The sequence below is a fragment of the Trichosurus vulpecula genome, chromosome 8 (genome assembly GCF_011100635.1).
Source record: "Trichosurus vulpecula isolate mTriVul1 chromosome 8, mTriVul1.pri, whole genome shotgun sequence".
In the NCBI taxonomy this organism is placed as follows: Eukaryota; Metazoa; Chordata; class Mammalia; order Diprotodontia; family Phalangeridae; genus Trichosurus; species Trichosurus vulpecula.
Genome location: NC_050580.1, coordinates 179,482,415 through 179,497,613, shown reverse-complemented (window position 1 = coordinate 179,497,613; position 15,199 = coordinate 179,482,415). Strand labels below are relative to the sequence as shown.

The 15,199-nt window shown below is 47.1% G+C and overlaps 1 protein-coding gene across 1 annotated transcript; it reads right to left on the bottom strand.

The window, feature by feature from the left end:
- Positions 1–888: 888 nt before the first annotated feature.
- On the bottom strand, positions 889–6,292 carry SALL2 (spalt like transcription factor 2). The gene is made up of 3 exons (XM_036737236.1): positions 6,081–6,292; positions 2,700–5,548; positions 889–2,226 (listed from the first exon to the last, which is right to left on the bottom strand). The coding sequence occupies exons 1-3, from the start codon at positions 6,148–6,150 to the stop codon at positions 1,822–1,824; spliced, it is 3,324 nt and encodes a 1,107-aa protein (XP_036593131.1). The 5' UTR covers positions 6,151–6,292; the 3' UTR covers positions 889–1,821.
- Positions 6,293–15,199: the final 8,907 nt, after the last annotated feature.

The following is a 15,199-nucleotide window of genomic DNA, read 5'->3' as shown; positions in this document are numbered from 1 at the left end:
GGGAAAGCAACAAGAGACTTACAAAGCTTTGCCAGGAATTAAAGGGACAGAAGCTACTTCTTCCTTATTCTGGGCCTCACAGGGCTCCTGGTCTCTTCTATTCACCAGTTGTATTTTTAAAAGGAAATCATACAGCTCTGGTGGGGCCAACTGGAATCTAACACCTATTCATTGCTTCTCCTGAGCTTAAGAAAATAGGTTTACCCACCTCCTTCCCCTTTATCCTGGAGCTGGCCTCACAACAGGAGCTCCTAGTTAAACTCGAAAGATCCTACTAATGGCCACCTAGGGGCCTGGAGATCCTTCTCTCTGGAGAAGAAAGGCAATGGAGCCAAAAAATGTTTCAACACTTCCTCCATATCAGAATTAGGACATTACCCCGAGACCAGAGTAGAAAATATCTTCTTCACCCTGGCCACACAATGCCTCTGCCCTCCACCCCACTCAACAGTGTTGGAGATATCACATTATTTTTGGAGGAAGCAGCAGGAGTAAGCCTATTTATTTATCTCATTAATTTATCTCACATAGTTTCATGGTTTTTTTTTTTTTTGGTTTATTTGTTTCCATCTCTTTATCTCAAGGAATAAGAGGATCAGTTCACCTTCTTAGGGCAGAAGGCCCTATGTTTGTGTAGTGGCAAAGAGAAAACCTGAGATGGAAGGAACAGAGAATGAAAATTGCCTACCTTTTGAGACTAAGGTAGAGGGAGGGAACATTTCCATACTAGAAGTTATAATAGGAGGAGACTGGACAAACTCAACATTAATAACACATGTTCAATTCTGGCAGAGGACTGCAGGCTTGAAGGGAGACAAGTTTAGTGGTACAGTGCATAGAGACTGCTCTTGCTAAGCAATCTGAGTCACAAGGAGCAAACAACACAAATGCTTGGTCAAAACACCTTTAATGATGGAGAGAAAGACACTAACATCTCCCCTCTCTGCCCTGCACATTTCACTATGTTAGGGGTCTTTGGGGCCTACAGTTTTAGAAGAGAAGCAGGACTTCTTCGGCAGGATTCCTGAACACTACTCCTCTTCTGGAACTCCTGTTTCCACATGATCCTATGTTAAGAGTAAATACTACAATTTGTCTGTTACAGGAGGAAGGAGAAGGGCATATACCTCCAGGAGCTGGTCTCCAAAAGTCTGGTTCTCTCTAAGAGCCAGACAGTGGTGAAGACATAAGCCCTGGTCCACAGGCAGGGAGAGTGGGGAAAAGGAAGAGCTTAGAGAGAAGAGGGATATTAGGGGAAAAGCAGGATCCAGGGAAAAGGGGGGGGAATCTAATAAACTGGAAACACCCCAGTTTGGGAGGACTTGTTACATCGCCCTCTTTGTGCACTGTTGCACCTCGGGTCATCACTATAGCCAAACATTCACTAGAGTCATTCGATCTGAATTGGGATTCCCCTCTTTCAGATATATGTCCCAGACCCAGAATGACAAGAGTTCATACCAGGCCTACCCTCCTCATATCCCCATCTGCACTTCATGAACCACCTTCAACCCCCAACTAAACTGTTCCTTCCAGAAATGAGCCAAACTTGCACTCCCCAAACCCTATACTAGGAAAGCTTCCAGATGAGAAAGCTGCCATTCTCCAGTGCCTCTGTGAGGCCACAAAAATGGGGTCAGGAGAAGGCTGACAAGTCCTACCATACCCACCAACGAGTCTCCTTTGCCTAAATGTGACTCTCAGGGCCTATGGGTTGCTATACCCTTCATTTCTTCTCATCCCACAGGGCTAAGTCACGAACCGCTGCAAAATCCCAGTTGCTGGCACCTTCTGGAATAGGGTGAGGGGCACTGCAGTTTGCTACTTCTCTTCTCTGCCTGGGTTCTCAGGTACAGTCTTGGATGCAGGAGGTTGGAATATGAGGGGGGCAGTCTTCTCCTTGGCCTCACTGGATCCTACTGCTGGAGATGACTTCCCAGCCACAGTTCCTGGACCAAACAGGGCAGGTGTTGCCAGGGCAGCAGTGGTGGTAGAGGTGGAGCTGGAACCCGGGGGCTTAGAGGCCAGGCCACTTGACAGGAAAGCTGTATACTGGTTCCAGAAAGATAGAGGGCCCACCCCCACCAATTGGGTAGGGACGTCCCGGGACAGGAAGTCCTGTAGCTTGACCTGGCCACCAGAGAGAAGGGGTACAGGGCCCTCCAGGGACAGACGCCGGCCCCTTCGGGCTGGGCTGCAATTCCAAACGTGGGTGCTCAGGTGCACCTGCCAGGAGGGAAAGGGAGAGGAAAGAGGAGAGGGAAGGTTCACCCCTGAAGAAGCTAGGAGAGGGTTCCCCCTGGGGATATGGAGGCCTTCTAAAAGACTCTGTTCCTTACAAGGGCAGCAGGGTCAATGAAAAATTCTGCAGGGGCCTGTCCCCTGTGAACACCAGGATATCAAATGCATGGGGGGGCTGGAGAGGATCTTTGGGGGATATAATTATATTAGGGAGCCCCATTTGTTATTGACAATGATATAAAGGGGCAGGTAAAATCATAGGGGTCCTTCTATGGAGCGCCCAGCCTCTGCTCCTTGACTCAGGAAACAGTAGGTACAGCTAAAGGGACTCACTGGATTGTGGGGTCATCTTTCCTACCAAAAGGACAGAAGCCTGCTGCAGAGATCGAGGCTGAATGGCCTGGGGCCAGGGAGAGTGAAGGTACACTCTGAGGACCATGGGGGGCAAAGGGCTGTACCTGGTGGTGTGCCAGCAGCACGTGCTTCTTGAGGGTGGCCCGCTCAGGGAAGCCCTGCTTGCAGATGCTGCAGGTGAAGAGTGACCCCTCCTTGCTGTGGGCCTTGTGGTGCTCCTCCAGGGCTGCCTGGCTGGGACAGGACTGGCCACACACCCCACAGGACCGCTTGCTGCTGCTGCTGCTGCTGCTTGTGCTCTCCCCATGCTCCTTCCTTCTGGCTTCCTGCATGCCTGGCCCCTCTGTTATGATAGCACTGGCTACTTCCCCTTCTGGAGAGAGCACTGAAGTTGGGCTGCTATTCCCCTCGGGTTGTCCATCCCCCTCAATGCCTCCTGTAGGCTCACTGCTTCCATGCTCCGTGGGCTGAGGTTCCTCCAGTTTGCCAGCTAATGGCAGGGAAGGCTGCTGGGCTGACTTCTCACCACTGTCCATCTCCTTCCCAGATGTTGCCACTGAGGCAGCTGCCTCATCCTCTGGACCAGATGCCTCTTCTGAATCCCCCCTCATGGAAACAGCCTTCTCACCACCACTCTCTGAGCCCCTCCCTGCCAGGGAATCCTCATCTGTTATATCTTCCTCTTCTTCCTCCTCCTCCTCATCTTCTTCCTCAGATAGTTCCTCCTCTGGGGATACCTGCTGCTGTGGCTGCTGCTGCTGCTGCTGGGGGAAGACTCCTGCTGCTTGTGGTACAGACTGCTCAGCTCCACTTTCCTTTGTAGCTACCCCACCTTCGGGAAGCATGGTGCCCCCATTGGGGATCTGCCCACCCAGGTGCATACGGACATGCTGCTGTAGAGTGACAGCATTGGTGAATTTCTTCTGGCAGATAGGGCAAGAGTTTTGAGCCCGGGCAGCTGGACTAGCCTTATGACCTACAAAGTGGGCCCGAAGATTGCCCCGAGTAGAGAAGGCCCTGCCACATACTTTGCATTTGAAGGGCCTCTCTCCGCCATGCTGTCCATAATGGAGTCGCAGGGCCCGGGGACAGCTCAGCACACGAAGGCAGATCACACACTGGTTGGGGCCTGAAGAAGATGAAGAGGACACTGCAGGGGCAGAGGTGGTAGAAGCCCCTGAGGCAGTCGAGACAGTCCCAACAGCTCCCTGGCCATCAATCTTTTCCACCAATTGCTGCAACTTGGAGGTCTCTGAAGGGGAAGCCCCCAAGGGCTCCAGCACATATGGGAAAGGGAAGCCACCAGTGGTCTTGAAGTGGTTGGTCAGCAGCGCCCAGCTGGGCAAAGATGTTACTAATTTACTCAGCTGCATCCTAGTTGTGGTACCAGTTTCTGCTCCTCCGGCAACAGCTGAGCCCTCACTTCCAGGTGGAGTGTTTTCATCTGCTTTGTTCTTTGGTTCCACTGCCTTCATGAGCACAAACTTGTTGAAGGCTGGGAGCCCTGGAGCTGTGGCCGTGCCTGCAGTGGTGGAGAGGAGCGTCAGGCTCTCTGTGGCAGTGAGGGCTGTGGCTGAAGCTGATAGGGGCTTACGTTCTGCACCACCTGAAGTGGCTTCCTCCTCAGCCTTCTCTGGAGGCACGGACATGCCATATGGGAGACCACTGCCTGTGATGACGTAGTCCAAGTGTTCCGGTACTGGGTGTGGGTTCATCTGTACATGAGGGTACTTCTCTCTGTGCCGGTGGAAGTGTACCTTCAGGTTGCCTCTAGTGGTGAATCGGTTGCCGCAGACATTGCACTTGTAAGGTCTCTCACCTGTGTGAGAGCGCAGGTGGATCTGTAGGGCACTGTCGCTGCCAAATACCTTGGCACAAAAGCGGCACTTGTGGCGCCCACCAGGCTTCTCTAAGGGGCCCATCACTTCTCCATAGCCCAGCTCACCACCACCATTCTTCGGTTTCAGGAGACCTGGGGAAGCTGCTGCTTCCAAGCCCCGGGCTGCCCCCAGGCACTGTGCTGCCAGCAGTCCTGTGGTGCCAGGGAATGCCAGGTGAGGAGAGGTGATCAGCTGGTCTGTGGTGCCTGGAAGTGCTGGGGAAGGGGTTGCGGTAGGGGTGGGCTTGTGGCTTCGCCCTACCCCACCACTAGAAAAGGGGTGCTGTGCCCCCAGGGGGTGATAGAGGTGGAAAAAAGCTGGCTTAGGTACTTCTGTCCCAGAGGTGGAAGAGGAGGAAGATGAAGAAGATGGTGTAAGTGTCTTACTTGCCTGGCCAGGCTTGATGGGACTGAAGAGGGGTAGCAGGGTCTTGGAAGAGGTGGTTGTACCTGTGCCAGGCAGTTCTGAGGGGCTGGCAGTAGCACCCACTGATTGACCCAAGGAGCCCAGCAGGAGCACTTGACGGCAGATCTGCTCTGTCATCTGCATTTGATGGATCTGTCGCTGCTGCAGGACCCGGAGTTCCTCAAGTATCAAGGGGATGTTCAAGTGACCGCTACCTGCTCCAGGAGGAGGGGGAGGAGGTGGGGGGGGAGGGGGTGCGGGGGTGGACTCCTTAGCTAAAGGGGTTGCTCCCAACTTGGGGCTGGCCAAAATCAGCCCCCCACCTCCACCAGCTGAAGTAGCTCCTGCTGTGGTCATAAGAAAGTGGTCTGAAGACTCTTCTCGGCCTCGCTCTGGCCCCCAGCTGGCATCTGTGGGTACGGAAGGCCCAGGATCAGGGGGGTTGCTTTGCTCTGTATCCATAATCTGGGGACTGTCCTGACCTTCTGGTCGAGCTTCAGAAGAGGAGGAGGAGGAGTTTGACCTAGAATTCTCCTGGCTCCCTAGGATGACCATTACCGGAGGGTCAGTACAACACGTGTTCTGGTGGGTGAGGAACTCAGTTGGATCAGTGAACTGGGCACAACACTTGGCACAGACTTGGGGCTGGTCCTCGTCACCAGTGTCACCTGAAGAGAGGAAAAGAGGATTGGGGGGGGGAGTAAAGGTGGGTATGGGAAGGAGGAAGACATAAGGCTCTGATAAAGAACCCACTCAGCATAGCTATTGGTGGGAGTGGGGGGTCGGGGGGTGGAGGGGGATTGTGGTGGTGGCGGCGGTGCTGGAGGACCGGGAAGGTTTTCACTCATGGAGGCAAAATAGAATGGTCTGAGCACCGCCCCCTGCCCCCTGCCCCCTACCCCCACCCCACCTGACAAGGATCCCCATCCCGCCAGCCCAGACCATCCCATGGCTGTAGTCATGCAAGAGATACCCCATACATCTTTCCACAGTGGGGCTGGGAGGTGGGGGAGGGGGCAGCGTTATCTCCGCGGTTGGAGGGGTGGAAAAGGGGGAGGGGGGCGGGGCAGTGGCCTAAGTGGGGAGCTCGACATTGAGCTCCCCTGCTATCGTAAGTAAACCCCTCCCCTACGAAACATCGTCTCGCGCCCCCCCGCCTTTCCTTTTAACCCCCTCCCCAGGCCCCGGCTCCTACCGCACCTCTGGGCTCAGCCCGTAGCTCCCCGCAGGGTCCCCCAGGACGAGAGCTCCTCCCGGCCTCGTGCGCCATGGTCGGGGTGCAGGGAATGGGGGGACAATGGGGATGGGAGTGGGGGAGGGGAGGAGGTGGCAGCGGCCGTGGTAGCTGCGGCAGCCTCTGCACCCAGGCGTCTTGACTGCAGAGATGGAGCTGGGCAGCAGCGCAGCAGCTACAGCGGAGGGGGCGGAGGAGCAGGGGCAGCTGGGGAGCGGGGGAGAGAAGCAGGAGAGGGGAGGCGGAGTCAGAAGAACAGGAGGAGAGGGAGGAGCTGCTTAGGGAGAATGCAGGGAAAGGGGAGAGGGGAGGAGCCTCTGGGGAGGAGAGGCGAGAGGAAGGCGGGGCCAGAGGATAGAGAGGTAGAGAGTTGGCGGGGGGGTGGTGGGGGTGGGGGTGGTGCGGGGGAGAGCATCCTGGTGGTGGTGTTGAGCCCAGGCAGTAAATTAGAGTGCCCCCACGGTTAGGGGCCATACTAAGACTAGACTTCTCCGTTCTTCCAGGGCCGGTCATCCACACCCCCTTACCTGCCCTTATCTAGGTAATGACCTGGCCACAAGAGCATAGAGCACGTTTGGAAACAGCCCCATTAATTAGAGGACTGCCATGAAGTGATCATGTTTTCCTTTGGAGAAAGGGTCTGGTGAACCAGGAAGGCCTGGATGTCAGAATAGGTGATCTGATTACTTTTTTTCTTCAGAGATGTCTGGAGAAAGCAAACTTATATGCTCCACCAATGTATTCCAATGGTAGACTGTTTTTACAAAGGATGATGGTTAGGTTGCCCCCTATGGCAGAAGGCTAGGTAAGATTTTTCAGGGCCAACACGTCACTGCTACTTCCTCTTTGTGGACTCTCTGCCTTCCTCCTAATAGATACAGGAATGCAGAAACCCTGTAGGTCACCAGGAAAAGCCCATTTCTTGAATAATCTAGGTTTCAAGCACAAATAAGGCTAAACTAAGATGCTACCTCCTATTCAATGGTTTTATTCTATCTTTTCAAAATTACTAGGCTGTTTTGGTCTGGGAAGATATGAGAATTGTTGAGGGGAAGAGTTCTGAGCTGGAAAAGCTTCTGATAAAAGGGGGGACCGGCTTCTCTCATGAGACAATAAAAAGCAACGAAAGGCAAAGAAGGTAGCAGAAGGACCAAAGAAGTAATTTGGACAGGTTATATGATTCCTGAATTCTATGTTTCATGATATACATTCTGCCTATGTTACTAGAAGTGACTAATGCTTTTCAAGAAGGAACTTCTTAGAATCATTAAAATTTCAAGTTGGAAGAGATCTGAGAGGTCATTTATCTGAAAAATGAATTACCCTCTACTACATGGCCAGTAAGTGGTGTGGTGAAGAGCCCTGCCCTAAGAGTCAAAAATCTGGGTTCTAATCCCAGTTCTAAGACCAACTAACAGTCTTGGGAAGTCATTTTTTCTGTAGCGTTTCTGTGAAGACTTCACCATCCAGGAAAGTCCTTTTTATAACTCCTTAGGGTGTTCCCCAATGTTCTATCCTCAGCCTTTCCCCCCTTTTGCCTCTTTAGCAATTTCATTCACAGGCCCCCTTTTCACCTTCAGATATTGTCTCTAAGTAGATAATTTTCAGATCTATATTTTGAGAAAGGCTTGACCTTTCTCCTGAGTTTCTGATCTGTGTTTTCAACTGCTGACAGGATATTTGCACCTGAATTTTCTCCTGGGACCTCAAACTCATGTCCCAGACCAAGCTTATTATGCCTTTCCCAAAACCTTTTCTTCCTTATTTCACTGTTTCTGTCACTGGCACCGTCATCTACCTACCAATGTTAGAAAGCATGATGATATCTTTGAATCAGTCCTCTCTTCCACTTCTCATAGCCAGTCAATTGTTAAGTCCTATGGATTTTTCTTCTCTAATATGTTTCATCTGCCCTCTCTCCATTCCCACTACCACCAGCTTAGTACAGGCCCTTCTTATTACCAACTTGGACTATTGCAACAGCGTCCTAATAAATTTTCCAATCTCCGTGCTCTTCCCTCCCCAAGACATTCTTTATACTGCAATAAGATTTATCTGCCTTATGAATAGATCTGGACTTGTAACTTTTTTGTGGCCTAATGAACCAAGTTCACACTTGTCTGGCATTCAAGGCTTTCTAAAGTTTGGTTACACTATACTTTTCCAATCTTTTCTCATACAAATCTTCCATATGTAAGGTAGCCTCCAGTCAAACTGAACTACTTACCATCCCCTGTATGTGCCTCATTATTTCATACCTCCGTGCCTTTACTTATGCTTTTACTCATGCTTGAAATACTCTTTCAGACAGATGTCTCAACTTCCTAACCCCCGCTGAGCAATGAAAATTGCTCCATTTACTCAGGACACTCCATACTTCCCAATTGCAACCAGTGACATGATGGGTTAATGGCAAAAGCTTTGGCTAAGAGTCAGGAGTCTGATGTTTACCGCACCTGACCCGAAACCCTTAATTAGAGCTTTAGGAAAGAGATCGATGAGAAGAAGCAGATTCTATAGTTGCTGGTGGTAGAGAAATTTCTGAGAATCTTGTTTGAGGGGATAGGAGTTGGGTCAGAACACCCAGAAGACATTCAGGAAGGAAGTGATCATCAAGACCTTGGTCTACATGTTTGAAGAAAGAATCATACCTTTCCCCTCTCTCTAGGACAAGAGCTCTTGACTTGGGGTGCACAGACTCCCAAGGGATCTATGGATAGGTTTTAGGGAGTATGTGAATTTGGATGGGAAAAATTTTAATCTTTATTCTCTGTAAATGAAAATTTGCATTTCTTTCAATTATGGATGTAGGCACACATTTTGTTCTGAGAAGGAATCCTATAGGCTTTGACAAAGGGGTCCATGACATAAAAAGGTTAAGAACCTTTGCTTTAGAAAGAAACTTAGAGGAGGAGGAGATGGGAATGATCTCAGGGCTTCGGAGGGCTGAACCTAGCCATAATGAACAAGCAGTTCTCTGCAATGGAAGTGCTGACTCATTCACGCCTCTCCACATTTGCCCAGGCCAGCCCCCATGCCTAGACCATACATGTATTCCTTCAACTCCATCTTTCAGAATACTTCTCTTTCTTCAAAGCTCAGGTCAAGTTCCACCTTTCCTGGTCCTTCCTGCTGAAATTGTTTTCTCTCTTCAAGATTCCTAGAGGAGTTTGTCTGAACAAACTCTTTGGGGGGAGGGGAGTTCCATTCACCCTCTACCTGGTTTCGTATTTACTAATATATGTGTATCCTTCCTCACCCTCACCTTGTCATCCCTGGTGTAGCAGAATGCTAGACTTGTATTCCTTTACTAGCTGCATGACTTGTATAGCCTCTCTGAACCTCAGGTAACTCTCAAAGGCTGGTCCATGATAGATTGTCATTATAGCAACTGTAGATGGTATAGATCTGGTTGGACATACAGAAAATCATTAACAAATCCTTCCCTCCCATGCCTCTTCCCCAACTCAAGTAGAATGTTAGCTTCTTGAGGGCAGGAACTAAGCTGGTTTTCATCTTTGTATCCTTAATGAAGGTGCCTTGCACATAGTTGGCATTTAATAACTGTTTGTTGAATTAAATTGTTGAGTAGTGACCTTATTCATGTTACTTAATCCCTGAGCTAGCCATTAAATGTGGATAATAATAGCTGCCACAAATTACTCATTGAGTCAAGATAATAATAGCTGTTCTACCTCATAAGAAATACTGTAAGGCTAAAATGGGATGTTTCAATGCCTCAAAAAACACAAGACTTCTTCAGTGTGGATACTCTTTCCACAGAAGCAGATCGTAAGCCCTCTCCTGCTTCAGAGCAGGGCTTTATAACCTGGTGTCTGTGAATTCAGGAAAAAAAAATTTTTGGTAACTATTTCAGTATCATTAGTTTCCTTTGTAATAATAGGTATTTTATTTAACGTATTAGAAAACATTATTCTACTAGGACAACAATTTATACAGTGACAACACTACTGCAGAGAGAAACGTCTTTAGATGCTAGAATTCTGATCAATGTAATGATAAACCGTGAGTCCAGAAAGTACCCAGCCCCCTCCACCATACCTCTTGCCCGCCCTCCCCACCTCCTATTAGAGAGCTGATAAACTTAAAATGCAAAGAGACATACGCTTTGGGGTATAGTCAGTTTGGCTAGGTTATGCGTGTTTATGACAAGACATTTTGTTTGTTAAATGAGGGGGGGACAAAGAGATTGCGTAAAGTAAATAGATTTATTTTTTTTAAGAAAGATAAAAGCATTGTTCTGAGAAGGGGTCTATGGACTTTACTAAGTTGCCAAAGGGGCCAATGACCCCCCCCCCCAAAACGTTAAGAACCTCTTCTTTAAAGGGTCTTAGTGAGTGACTGTGGACAAAAATTTCATCATTTAGAGAACAATCTTGGGTAGATTGGTCTTCAGATGACAAATATACAGAGGAGCTAAAATGAGATAATAAACGGAAAAATCTTCAATGACATATACACAAAACATATGAGCGTCATGAATTTGGGGGCTTATATGATAAGCAATCTGAGTTCCTTTCCAGTGCTTCATTGTGGTATGGGGAGTGATTCTGGGTTCTCAGAGGCTGTACCAGAGGAACACAAAAGTCTTGCTAACATAGAAAGACCCAATATTGTGGAAAGATCTGTTTACCTAATTTTGAAGAGGCTCATTCCTGGAGGAGTCATCTCTGGGCAATGATTTCTTTTTGACCATTGTTGACTTACTAAGAGGCACAGGTGAGGAAGGAGTGCATTCCATAAAAATGGAAAGGCATAAAGTCAGGAAGGCCCAATTCAGGAACAGCAAAGGCTAGTTTGCACAGAATGTAGAAGATGCAAAGAGCTATGCAACCCAGGCCTGCACAACCTATGGCTGGAGGGATGCTTACTGCCCAAGGGATGCTTACGGCTCTCGGGCCACTTGCAACATACCCAAGGATTTTGGGCAGCAGGAGAAAAATGTAGAGGAAAACATCCTCTGTATGTAGAGAAAATCCTTTGACATGCTGCAAGAGCGGCCCTTGGACTGCAGGTTGTACAGGCCTGATGTGACCTAAGTCTGAAAAGGAGCTCTTTAATCTCTAAGCTGAGATGTTTCAATTGATCTAGGACCAATGGGGAGCCACCACAGATTATGGAACAGGAACAGTGACACGTTCAGACCTCTGTTTCAGAAAGGTTATCTTGTCAGCTCTGTGGATGACACATTAGGGGGAATAAAATGGAAGAAGGGAGATAAATTAGAAATGTGTAACAATAACCAATTGAGTTAGGCTACAAAGTCTACTAAGTCACAGAAGGTTTGCAACCTGCCTAGATGGAGGGAGTACTCACATCTCTATCTTTTAGCTATTGAATCTTATACATGTGTAATAACACACTTCTGCCTCTCTGTTTCTCTGGCTTCTTTTAAGACTCAGGTCAAGTCTTACCTTTTATAGGTGGCCTTTCCCAGTACTCTCAGTTACTAGTTGCCTACCCCTCCTGTGTTACCTTGTACTTACTCTGTATATATCTCATAATAATAATAATAATAATAATAATAATAATAATAATAATAATAATAATAATAATAATAATAATACTATCTAGCATTATATAGGGCTTTAAGGTTTTCAAAATGTTTTATACATAAAATCTCATTTAATTCTCACAATGACTCTGAGAGGTAGATGCTACTATTATCCTCATTTTACACATGAAGACACAAGATTACTGAGGCTGAGGGATGTGCCTGGGGACACACAGATTGTAAAGTGTCTGAGGTAGGGTTTGAACTCAGGTCTTCCTGACTTCAGGTTTTGCTGAACCTAGTTATTTACATAGCATTTTCTCCACTAGAAGGTGAGCTCCTTGAAGGCAGCAATTATTTTTGCCTTTCTTTGGATCCCCTTAGCATAGAGCTCATTGACTGTTGATTGACAGACTGGTAGGCACATCAATATAGTCATAGTGATTATACTAACATGTGTGTAAAGACCAGACCAGCTTTGCATTGTTGCTTTATTATTTTTGCTAATGCCTTTTTAAAATAGGAAGGCACTAGTGCTCAGGACATATCTCTCTTAGAAGTCTCAATTGATGGGGCAGCTAGGTGATGCAGTGAGTAGAGCACTGGCCCTGGAGTCAGGAGGACCTGAGTTCAAATTCGGCCTCAGATACTTGACACACTTACTAGTGGGACCTTGAGCAAGTCACTTAATCCCAATTGCCCTGCCTTCCCCCCTCCAAAAAAAAAAGAAGTCTCAACTGATGTGGAATTGTTACTAGGGATGGGGACTGGACCTCTGTTCTCATTGGAACTCCTGGGTAAGGAAATTCCCTTTACCAAAGCAGGTCAGCATCTTCTTTGAAACTTTGAGTCTTTAAGAGTTGCCTAGAGCACAGAGAGCTCCTTGCCCAGGGTCACACAGTCAGTATGTGTCAGCAGTGGGACTTGAACTCAGGTTTGTAGTTGTAATGCCCTACTGTTTTTGTTTGTTTCATTTCATAGCACCCAGCCTCCTTGCCATCATGATCTTTGTATGATGGGATTTTGTTGTTTTGTTTTAAAGCCATAGAGTCATAGAATTTTAGAATTGGAAGGGACTTAGAGATCATGGAAGGCAGCTAAGTGCCTGGAGTCAGGAAGACTTATCTTCCTGAGTTCAAATCTAGTCTCAGACACTTACTAGCTATGTGACCCTAGGCAAGTCACTTAACCCTGTGTGTTTCAGTTCCTCATCTGTAAAAATGGACTGGAGAAGGAAATGGCAACTCACTCCAGTGTCTTTGCCAAGAAAACCCCAAATGGGGTCAGGGAAAGTTGGACACAACTGAACAACGAATAGAGATTATGGAGTGACCTACCCACTCCTATCCTCTCCTTCTATAGTCAGGGAAATTGAAAAGGTTAAGCGCTCATAGCCACATAGTTAGTTTATGGTGAACATGGAACTAGAATTCAGGTTTCTGGATCAACCCCGTCCAATTCAAGTGATTTTGCTCAGAGATTCTCAGATAATCAATGAAACCTAAGGGCTCAAGGTGAGTCCCCTTATTTGGTCCTATACTCTTTTGCTTCCAGGCTTAATCCTGCAAACCATATTGATGAAAAAAAGATCCATTCAATTCTAGAATGCACGCCAAGGATAAGTACAGCCCATTGCATTTTTCAGAAGAAAGAAACTGATGTTCAGAGAGGTTAAGGGTCTTCTTCAAGGTCACACAGCAATTGAGTGGAACTAAAGCTAGAATTCAGGTTTCCTGATGCCAGTCTGGTGCTTTCCAAAGCATAATGACCCTGTCCTGCTTCCTTAAAATGAGAGAAATTGCCTTATGTGGCCACCACCTGTCATTTGCTCTTTATAGTCAGTAAAGGAAAGGAAGTCAGATGGAGGCCCTTTACTGAGCGTTTGTTAATTAGCATTGAATATTTGATCTCAGGTTGCTGTTTTTGCCAAGTCTTCTGACAAAAAAAAAAAAAAGAAACCCTTTTCTTTTCATCTTCTCCAGGGAAACACTGTCCCCTTTCTTACTTTTTAACTCAACTTGCTTTCTGATCCGTAAGTTGATCTGCATTCTCCTTTAAGGTAAATTTAGCCTGTGGTGAAAGGTGATGGATCAACAGCTTCTTGTAAAGAGAAACACTATTTCCCAGCACTTTGGAGCTGGGGGTTTGGGGGTGGGTAAGAACTTTTTTTCCCTGAGGGGCCTAGGTTTGGTCAAACAGACACTAATGGAAACCCAAACACAAATAAGTTAAAACCAGATGGTATCCCCATTTAACAGATAAGGTGAAAAAAGTTGCCCTGGGTTATGTGGAAAAAGGAATAACTGTACCATTAGAGCCCAGAAATCACATTTTAATCTAAAAAGGAACCTAGAAGGTTACCCCTTTTGGGCTCTTTAACCATGCTCACTCCATTCATCTGCTGTTTTGAGCTCAGATGAGAATGTTAGGAGAGAAGGGAGGTGAGATTAACAAAATGAGATGGGTCCTAAGGAACCTTTTATGCCTGGTGAGAAATGTAGGAATAGAAGCTACCAAAAAACTCTCCAAAGAAACAATAAAGGAAATTAGAAGAGAGAAAGCAATAAACAATTGGATCCCCTCTCAAAATTGTGAAGTAAATTAGGTTGTTTTCCGCACCCCCACCTTCCCTTTTTCCTCTCTTTCCATTCCTATCTCCCCTTACCCTCCAGCCAAGACAAAAACCCAATAACCTTTGCTCCTTCTCCCTTCTTTCTCTCCACCCAGCAAGCTAAAGACCTTGGAGAAAGGATCTCAGCCTTTTACACCTTGGTGTGTATTTAAGCCCTGGGTCACCTTTCTCAGCTGTATTTGTATTTTAAGCCTTACTTATCTCTAATTGTACTAAGGTTAAAGGAATTTCAAACAGCAATCAGTAAGTAGGGGATTTTTTTTTGGTAGTAGGGAAGTAATTTTCAGCCCCTTGAAATCACATCACATATTAAGCCTATGTATAGAATGAAGCTTACATTCAACAGGTAACTTTCACAACTATATTTGTCCTTCAGGGGTACAGCTTCATCTTTTCTCTTTTCCTAATCTCCCTCCCTCCCTCTCTCTTTCTGTCTCTGTCTCCCTCTCTCTCTATCCCTGTTTCTCTGTCTCTCTATCTCTCTTTACCACTGTCTATAACTATGGCCCTCTCTGGGGTCACTATTGGTCCAATGGCAGATTGGAGAAAGGGGCTCGTGTATGCCTATCTCTAAAGTCTTTTCCAGACTAACATTACACAATATTTTGATTCTCAGCATCGGCACACTTGTGATCACATACAAAGCTGCCTTTTTTAAAAGTGCCTTTTTGGCAGGAAGAAACTTGGTACTCCACTCAGAATATAAGACTATTTCCAGTTTGTTCTGGCAGTTGGAGGGAATTGTGGTCTGGCCAGAGGCATCAGAACCTATGATGGGGTTTGATAGGATCTTTAGAAATCACCTAGTTCAACCCCTTTATTTTCCAGTTGAAGATGCTGAGCCTCAGAAAGGTAAAATGCTTTGTCCAAAGTCACAACAGCTTGTTAGTGTGACTAACCATGACAAACTCAGGGTCTTGTGACTTATGTTGATGTGA

Excerpts from the sequence above, each read along its gene's own strand:
- SALL2 (XM_036737236.1), bottom strand. The coding sequence starts at position 6,150 with ATGGCGCACGAGGCCGGGAGGAGCTCTCGTCCTGGGGGACCCTGCGGG. Across the intron at positions 5,549-6,080 it reads GCTACGGGCTGAGCCCAGAG|GTGACACTGGTGACGAGGAC; the intron begins GTGCGGTAGGAG and ends TCCTCTCTTCAG. Across the intron at positions 2,227-2,699 it reads TGCTGCTGGCACACCACCAG|GTGCACCTGAGCACCCACGT; the intron begins GTACAGCCCTTT and ends CCCTCCTGGCAG.